Here is a 10092-nt window from a genome sequence, read left to right as displayed (position 1 = left end):
AAAAACTGTATTGCTAACAGCACAGCAGTCTCTTAAACAGTTACCAAGTGCTGTTCTATGAATTAATTTTGCAAATTAAAAAGAGTATAAACCCAAGCAATCATTTTAAAAAGGCATTTACACCAGTTATTTCAAGATGTACACATCAAGGGAAGCAGCACCATAACTTCATAAGGAACAAATCCCATCCATCATTTAAACAGCTAGGAACGAGCCATTTCATACCAAAAAAATACAGATGTTCACGTAAGTACCACACTTACTAATACACTTCAGAAAAACCTAAATAATCCAAACAATTGCACACCATTTTGTTTCCTCATACTCATGGTTTTGTAATGCTATTCTGCAGAGTTCTTTGCAACCTAGCTATGTTGGCATCCAAGGCTGCTAAGCCATTCTTAAAGTCCTCTTCATCTCGAGATGTGAATGTCGAGAAAGAGGATACACTCCACTCAGACTTCCCAGATATATCATCAAATGAAATGCAACTAAACTCAGAGATTTGTCTGCCATCTTGCTGAGAAGTCTCTTTCTGAAATAGCATCGGTACATGAGGGTATGTACCAGGCTGAGGTTGGTCTGCTTTGTCTGTGAAGTCTTCTGCAGTGCCTTTTGGCCTCATTTGGACTTTGTGGCCTTCTGCCTTTGCCTTATCCCCTGTAATTTCAAGCGCCTTTTTCACACCATACCCAGCACTTAATCTATCCAGAATAGCTGGATCCTTGGCAGTCTCACATCCATTCTGCTGCACAGACTTTGAGAGCTCACAGTGGTAGTTCAGCATCTTACAGGCCTCTCTACTTCGAGGTAGCACACCAGTTCTTTCAGAGATAGGCTGCTGTTTTTTAGAGGCACTGCCAGTCAATGGAATATAAATAGTCTCATCCAACTTGGTCTGATCATCTAGTAAAGTCCCAGAATCACAAACTGTTTCTGCGTCTTGCTTGTTAGTAGTAGATGTCAGTAGTATTCTGGGAGCTGATCTTCCTTCTTCTGAGAATGTACCGTTTATTTTATTTCCTTCAGGAGCAAGCTTTTCATAGGCTAGATTTCGCATTTCTAATTCTCCACTTTGACTTGAGTCTTGAGGTTCTGTGTCTGTCAAAATATGATCCATTTCTAATTTTTTAAGGTAAGTCATTACTGAAGTATTCCCAGGAAACAGCTCAGGTTGCATCTGCTTTTCATGGTTTTCCAAAAGAGACTTCGAGAGACCTTTTTCAGGTTTGGGTCTAATGTTGTCTACTGTGAGGTCCGACAGAAGCTTGGCCATACTGCCCTGCAAGGTTCTGTAAAGAAAAGATCAATTAATCAGATTTTAAAAGTCACTAAAAAAAACAGTAAAAAAATTTTATATAACACCAAAACATTAGATTTATCAGACTGCAGCAAATTTATGATTCTCTTTCTACAAGCTGTCATAAAACGTAGCATAAATGTGAATCAATTCCAAGTTTGTAGAATTCCTTTCCTCAGCTCAGCTTATTTCCTCTGTAAAGTAACTAAAATAGCACAACCCAATGAAGTTTTCAAGGTTATTGCTGATTTACCTGCTTTGAGTACTACAAAATGAATTTGGGAAGAACCTGTTACAAAGCATATAGAAAAGTTATCAAAATCAATGAGAGATTTTTTTCTGAATTATTCTTCCCAATGTACCTAAAAAAATATATACAATAAAGGAAATAATTCTTCTCATTTTCTGCTTTGTACTTCACAAGAAATGAACACTTAAATGCTTACATACAGAGCATATACATATATATGTAATACTACATCATTATACCACCACCTGGTGGTCAGTACAGTAGTCACAGAACTGTAAAATGAGTCTAAACTTCTACTAAAGAATCTGGTGTTGATTAAAAATATTCTGCCATTCCAACCAGTATCAAATATAAACACGAGAGACAGCAGTTTAACTTCCTGCACACATTGTGTCCAAACAGATTTTATGTACATACCACTTTGCATGTGCAAAAACCTATTTAAGTCTCCCACCTTGCCACTATAGAAAGAAAGAGAGAGAGTGGGAAAGACAGAGAGAGAGAAAGAAAGAGAGAGAGAAAGAAAGAGAGAAAGAAAGAGAAAGAGAAAAAAAGAAACCAATCCCTCCTTAATTCACGTTAAGAGTTAGTTTTCAAATTCTACAGCTTCAAGGGAAATACTGGTAGGTTTTCAGGTCCATGCACTTCCCATAGAGCTCCTTATCAGCACATCTGCTATTAATACTTTGCACAAGTTATGGTGGATAGCATTTTACTTTACAACAGAACTCAAGTCGTGGAGCACAACTACTCAGTTTTAACAAAATTATAGCACCGTTGTAGCAAAAGTATAAAGAGAAGTTTTAGCCTACGTGGCCTCCTACCACCGAGATACTAAGATTACAATGACCCAAAGTATGGGAAAAAGAAACAAAAAAAGTGATGTCAAGAGGCAAACCAAAGTAGCTTAGCCAGTAATACCTGGTTAACTCACGCAGTCTGTTAACTTCTGCATCGCGCTGACGTAACGTTATGCCCAAAATCTTATTTTCTTTCTCTGAAGCTTCCAGCTTAAACTGAAGGCTCTTCACGTTTGCTAATGCGTCTTCTACTTCTAAAATGCCAACAAGAATTTACCACATTATATCTTTTAAGTTTTAAAACGTTAAATGAAGAATAAACAAATTCAAAACACAAACCAATCTTGAGCTTGGTGGAATGAATGTCATAATGCTGTTTGTTTTCAAGCAATTCTTCTTCTTTCTCTTGAATACTTTTTGCAAGATGTTTATTTTCTTCTTTCTGACTCTCTATTAGTTTAAGTAGTTCTTCATTTTTAGCCTGCAGTGACTCAAGGTCTTTCAGGGATTCTTTCAATTGACTCTGGAGCATCATATTCAAGGACTGCAAAGAAACTACTACCAAAAGTAAAACATAAAAAGTGTAAGTGTTTGGTGTCTAATCTATTCTGGTTTGAATATCTAAATCAAACGAAGTGTTAGAATAATCTTGGTAATACAAATTTTCCATACAGACAGGTGTTTTTGAGAAAGCAAGATAAAACTCAAGCTGTCTTCTTGACTATCTAACGTCATCTTCATTTTAAGATGCACATAAGGAAAAATCTCCTCAACTGCTGAAGAGCTGAGTCTCGTTATGTGGAGTCTAAACAGGCACAATAATCCATGCAAATGCAGTTGCATGATTAGACCCACAACACTTACTTCAGTTGCCACTAATGGCCACAATACGTACTGCTATTTTTTATTTATATACCTTTAAATATGTGGTTATTTACATACATTTTTAACAAAATTACTCCTAGCAAGCACCATTCTGTCAGTACTTTACATTCATAGTTGCAGCTCTGTCCAGATATCTTCTCACTTCTTTCCTGTTCCGTGAGTTGCTGGTTTAATATTCTCAGTCTCCTAAATGGGAATTGTGAAAAAGCACAAATTCAGAAAGTTCAGAATACGTTCAAAACCACTGCATTTTAAATTAGTTTGGTAAGAAGTTGCTACTGAGAATTAAATGTCACAGAATGTTTCAGAAATATAAAAATGTTTTAATAATGCGTTTTTCTTACATTCCTATATTTCTTCAACACAAAAGACTCTTTGCAAGTTCTGGTAAATACCTTTCCGTCTGTTCTGAAGTAAAGTGCTACTCAGTTATGTATTTGAGAGCCCCTCCTTGAAATGAGAGCCATTTTTGCATTCAAGATTACACTGCAAATTTAACATAAGCAGGATAACTATGTTGATACTGCAGTTTTCAAAGAGAATCACATAGTGATCTCACCTAGACAAAGGCCCAATCAGAATGTAACTAACGCTACTAAAACATCAGCATTAACTGAAGTCTTGCTATGTAAAACTATATAGCCCTACCAACACTTTCTAATATATAAATAGTGCAGACAAGAACTAAAGGACCATAACACATCATAACAATGCTAAAATATGCAATTTAGAACAGACCAGTTAAAGATGTTTTTGGCTTATCTGCAGTAAATACAGAACCACTGATGAGTTACCAACCTACGCAGCTGGGCATTTTCACTTCTAAGAGGCTGTAAAGCCAGTGCTATTTCAGCTTGGATATTCATACTTCCCACTACAGCTGGGAGCAATGATATGCAGTCTTCTATTTCAGTCATCAACCTTAACACTTCTGAGTCATCTGCGAGGAGTGAGGGAAAAGAAGACCCCATAAACATATAAACCTGTATATATCAGTAACATTTTATATGCAATTAAGCAATCTACAAAGTGAAACAATAGTATCTACTTTTGTCCCCCAAAGAAAACCTCATCTTTATTTTAACTATATTTATTTAAAATTTTTAAACTTGACTATGAAAATGATGCTTTAGGTTCTTGACAAATCACAACCCACCAGCTCTCCAACCAACCTTGGTGGGATTGCTGTTGTAATCTGTCTACACTGCTCCCTTTCTCAGGGGAAAGCACTGTATATGAAATGAGAACAATCTTTATCCTGTTAAGATAATGTTAAAATACTCCAAAAAAAATTTAGTACTTATCCAGAGTGAAACATGAAGCTATTGCAGTTGTGGAAAACCACTCTAGTGTCACATATCATCTGACACATGCAACTTCCAGAAACTGAAGTGCTTGCTCATTTAATGCAGCTCTTGTGTTATTTGTATGTAATCACTCTACTGCACAACGAACATATTCTCACCTTGATCTGTTATCAGTGCTCTGAGCTCTCCCAGAAGATATTTTACAGTCTTAACTTGATAGGCTGTTTCTTCTGGACTTTCTTTTCTAGATTTTACAACTTTTTTCACAAAATTTGTCTTACAGTTTGCATCTCTCACTGGAGCTATGTCAAGTACATTCAAATCATCTTCTTCACTGATCGTTTCCTCACTATGTTCTTCAGAAGCATCCTCCTCCTTGTTACTTGAAGCATTATGATTTGCTGGACAATGATGATGGTGCTTCTGTGCAGTGTTGTCGTTCACCGTTTTGTGAGATTGTAACAGGGCCAAATGAGCCTGTATGCATCTTATCAAATCTGCTTCTTTTATCTGTTGCTCAGGGTGCAGGGTCACCTCTCTGCCAGATGATGAGATGCCTGGAGGCACTGTAGAATTACTTGCTGCACCTGGTGTTATACAAGGGATCGCACTAGCAGTGGCAGACTGTATTTGCACAGCAGTAGCAGGAGCAGCAGAAAGTACTGGGCGAACCACAGGTCCTCCCATCTCTGGTATACATACATTGCCACTGTCTACAGGAACATCCTGCATAAAGAATATTCATATTAAACATAAAATTAACATGGATTTTTTTTTAAACCTTAAAAAACTCAAAAAAACCTTCTTGGACTTAATAGTCTTGATAATTCTTTCCAAATTATAAAACCAGCTACAACTCATTAATTGCATAATTTTCCAGTGTATTACAGATTAAAATGTAAATCTGGTTTAGATTACCTGTATCTTAAATGTAAAGCACAGTTCTCTTTCAGCTGTTCTGTAAAAAAACCTCAGCAGTGGTTTGCTGTTGTTTAAGTTTTTTTGTTTTGTTTTCTTTATGAACAGTCATCCCTTGATTCAAACCAGAACAGGGAAGGGGAAAAAAAATCCAAAACACTGTCACCTTTCAATATTTTAAGCAGATTAATTTCTTAAAAATGAAGGACAGCACTAGCTATACATGGACTGACTGCAGATGGAAGGTAAGTCTACAGTCTTACAGTTTCAAGGTGCAAGCCCTTTACATTTCCCAAGGTGGTGGTTGGTACGCTCCATCAGTTCTATTCTATACCCTGAATTACCCAAGTACAAAAGTACTTTAAAGTGTGCCTCTAAGATAATACAGAGTGTCTGAAGAAACAAACAACTTCATCATTGGTAGGGAAAAGCCATGGATGAAATATAAATTACTTTATCGGGAGTTGGTTAATGATTTTAATGTGTGTTACTACAAATGTAATTATTAAGAGTAATGAACAATTTCCTGCATCTTCCATATTTGCTGTCCATCACAGAATTCACCATGCAGAAACAAGCAGCTGGTTGAAATGCCTCTAATTTCATTTTTTGGTGTCTGTATAAAATGGATTTTAAATAGCAGTATTTTCCCTCTTTATTTATTCTGTTCATCACAATAGGTTTCATATGTGACTTTTTTAAAGGAAAACTATTACATAAATGCAAGAAAAACCATACACTTACATAATTGTCTAAATAAATAAGCAGTGCTAATTCAAAACATTTATTAGTAGCCAGAATCAAACTTTTACTTACTGACTGAGTAGATAAGGGATTAGCTGGCTGCTGCAGGGACAGAGCTCGTGTGCGGGTAGGTAACTGATAATTAAAAGCTGTAACACTTGGACAGCCTGAAGAAAACAACATTCATAGATCAGGGCAATTTTGGGCAAAACTCATACAGTAAGATAGCAGGCTCTACACTAATACTCACCGTGAGTTGAGGTAGGAAAAGAAGTTACAGTAGGAATTTCATTACTGTTCTGTGGTGGTCGGCCAGTTATCAGAGACATCTGAGTTTGCACATGCTCGCAGAGCTTCTGATGCATCACAGGAGAGTGCTGAGTGCAGCAAGGCACGTGAATAGGTTGAACCATCTGATTCTGTGCTGCACTGGGAAGTTCTTTCTCAGTAGAAGGTGTGGCAGACAAGGCAAGTTTTCCATGTGATACTGGCACTATAGAGAAAACAAATAACCCAGCTGATGTTGTCTGTCTTCCTGATTTACAAAAACCCAGTGTGTCATCAGGCAGACTCTGGCAGGTTCTTGAAAAAGAAAACCAGAAGACCCTACAGCCTAAGATTCCAGTCAGACTTTTACTCACCAGCAAATTAATCTATTGGTTTTTTCTTCTAGACAGAGCAATCTAACCCAGCTGGACAGACTGCTGTCCTTGAAAGAAGCAGAGAGATTTAATCCTACAGAAGGCCAGTTCTAAAATGCAATTCTTAAAATCTCTCCTTACCTGCTTCCTAAGATTTTAGGGCATTTGGAACAACCCATACCAAAGTTCTCTCCAAACCTTGTTTTCTTATGTTGAGTATAATTAAAACTGTATTTTTATAGTGCTGGAAAGACACCAGCTACGTTCTCACCTTCTACCATTCACAAAACAGCCATGCTGCTACATACCTACTCCATAGGTCCCACTTGTGTACTGGATTAGAAATCATACAAAAGAAACGGTGGAAAGAGGGAGAAACACAGATAAAAAGTGAAATATTTCAAATTAAAGCAACTCAGCGTAGAACACTCCATTTACCTTTCCATTCAAGTGCTCTGGCTACTGAACTATTTGAGTCCTTAATATTTATTGCAACACTTTCATCTTTTCAGAAACTGATCTTTGAGAAAAGCCTGGCTGGACACCCAACTCCAGAACACTTTATAGCTGTGTATCCCAGAGACCAAGCACTGTAATGCTCCACTGTCCAAGAGAAATGAGGCACGGGTATTATCATTCTCCTCCACACTTCCTACCAGTTAAACTTGACGATGTTGGTATTTGTAAACACACTCAACTTTCTTCCTTGTACATGAAGCTCAAACATTTGTGAATTTTAGTAACTGTTCAGTAAACATCTAAGATTTCTAAAAGACAATGAGTAATGTCTACATCCTTTTGTGGATCCAGCCCTGGATCAACCTATAACAAACAACAACAATTAAGCAAAGCCTTGTTATACCTCAGTAAGTGGAGGAGTCTCTCAATGTTGTTTGAGAAAAAAAAAAGCAAGCTCAAGAAAGGCCACTTACCAGTTTCTTTTTGGATGTGGGCAGGAGTAATATTTTTTTTCAACCCCTTCTTCTTCAAAGTATTTCCTCTGGTTAGCAAAGGCTTGGAAGTAATTTTAACAGAAGCTGTTTTCCCAGGTTGTTTATGGATAGTCTCCCTTCCTAGTATCAGTCGAAAGAAAAACTAGTAAACAAAACAAATCAAAATAGTCTCACAAAACTAAAAATGTAACTTGAATTTACAATAGGTACAACCTGTAGCCTCATTTTGCAAGATATTCTTCAGTAAAGCTGCACAACGGTCAAGTCCATTATGAATAGTACCAACCTGCACAAAGAACACTGCAGTCAGAAAATAAGCACCACTGTTTTCTTTCAGTAAACCAAGATACTATTTTAGAGGGGAGTGTTCCCCACACCATCACCTGAAAAAGAACAACTGTTAACCACCAAAACCGTGCCATTTTCCATGTATTACCTGGGAATTACATGAAACACAGATTTTGCAAAAGAAAAAACTGTGTTCTTGCACACGTGTCCATTTGCTGGATTTTATGTTTTGGTAATGGCTCGTATACGCTTTTTATTCTTATGTCCACATACACTTAAGCTTTTTATCTACAGCCTATTTCTGTTCTGGAGATAACTGACCCAGCACTACGCAGAAAACAGCACTGCAGCACTGACTTCATATAACTCACCTTTTTTCGCCACAAAACTAACAAATATGGCTATACCTCTGCCAGGGCCAGCCCTTGTTCTGTGTGTAAAATAAACACCTTGTTCTGTGTGTAAAATATATCATGCGCCTTAATGAGATTTGTCAGAGTCAAACTCATTGTGCACAAAACCAACTTGCATGCATGTCCAAGATGCAATACAGATACTCTTGCTAGCTTTGCAGGAGCCATTTCTAGTCCAGATGAAGTAGCACCTAAATTAACCTGCTTTTCTTCTATTATTCAGGCTATTCCAGTTTCCCTTCTGTTTAGATAACAGAGATGACTGCAATAAAAAGTCATTTAATTACCTGTTTGTTGGAGTCAGTGGAATAGAGAGAGTATCCAGACTCCACATCAGAATGACATCCTTTCCTTAAGCTAAACCTGAAAAAGTCAAATTCACTGTTTATACTACCTCCTTGATATGCAGTGAAGCAAAAGAAAATACTTTTACTCAATAATAGCAATCTAAATTAATTTTATCAAGAAACAAAATATCTTTCTGAAAACTTTGCATTGCTGCAAGAAACATGTTTAGCAGATATTAACAGCTTCTGTCAAAGGAGAATTCAGTCCTCAGTCAACATTCTTACAGACACCTAGTAACTACAAAAATTCAATCATTTATAAATAAAACACGCAGAAAAAGACAAAATTTCTCTTCAGCTTGTGTCTGTCTATTCATGGGCTGCTCAGAACCCAGACATACTGCCTTTCAGCTAAAACCATTTTCTGATACATACAAAGAATTTCTGGCTAGCTGTGTGGTATGACAAGCATAACATTGCCAAACACTCACACGTATGCTTAATCTTAGATAGTATCCATGATTAAGGTCTTACTGTTTTGTTCCGTTTGTTAATTTAGCTGCTCCTGTTAGCCTTCCAGAAGACAGTACCTGTTAATTACAGAAATATACTTTGATTTTCACAACATAACGGAGACTACCATTACCCACTAATTCCAAGCACTTTTACTGAGGTAGATCGGTTAATTTACACCTGTCAGATCGAGAAGGGACCCACTACTGCCATTAGGGCCTGAATTGTGGTAGTTTTCATTTCACAAAACATACCTTTTGCTGTGTGAAGCTTCATTAATATAATAATTCTAATACAGTAATCCTACAGATGCAGTAATTCACTTAATGCCACGGTCAAGGGCAGACATACAAACAAGCCTTCCAGATTGGACCCAAGCTCTATAAATACACACCTCAACTTTGGGGATTTTAAGAATAAACTGCTCAAACCACGGACACATCGAGGAGGAAGAAAGCTGGGACGTAAAGCTTGCTGCGGTGCCCCTCTTACCGACACCTAGAAACCCGCTGAGCCCTGAGGAAGGGTTGCTGGGCTAAGCCCAGGAAAGCAAAGCCCCTCGGCGCCGGAAGGCCCGACTCCCACTCAGGAGTCGTTACACTGATCGCCGAGCCCCCCACTCGGCGGGGACACCTCCTCAGCCCCCTCCCGAGCAAATCAGGGCCTCATGAGGCACCTAAAGAGAGGGCTGAGGCGCCGACTACAGACGAAGAGAGCCCCCCTCTTCCCCCGGAACCATCGCCCCGCACGCACCTTGCAGGGCCGCGCACCCGCCCGCCTGGCCATGGCCCCT

General features: G+C 38.1%; 1 protein-coding gene across 1 annotated transcript; it reads right to left on the bottom strand.

Moving 5' to 3' along the window:
* Positions 1-325: 325 nt before the first annotated feature.
* On the bottom strand, positions 326-10085 carry CCDC14 (coiled-coil domain containing 14). The gene is made up of 12 exons (XM_010181503.1): positions 10053-10085; positions 9321-9376; positions 8787-8862; positions 8012-8084; positions 6455-6697; positions 6277-6371; positions 4701-5268; positions 4034-4175; positions 3342-3421; positions 2690-2908; positions 2472-2604; positions 326-1292 (listed from the first exon to the last, which is right to left on the bottom strand). The coding sequence occupies exons 1-12, from the start codon at positions 10083-10085 to the stop codon at positions 326-328; spliced, it is 2685 nt and encodes an 894-aa protein (XP_010179805.1).
* Positions 10086-10092: the final 7 nt, after the last annotated feature.

This window comes from Mesitornis unicolor, unplaced genomic scaffold, assembly GCF_000695765.1.
Source record: "Mesitornis unicolor isolate BGI_N332 unplaced genomic scaffold, ASM69576v1 scaffold25443, whole genome shotgun sequence".
NCBI classification, from domain to species: domain Eukaryota; kingdom Metazoa; phylum Chordata; class Aves; order Mesitornithiformes; family Mesitornithidae; genus Mesitornis; species Mesitornis unicolor.
Note: the sequence above shows the minus strand (reverse complement) of the source record. Positions and strands in the feature narration are given on the sequence as shown.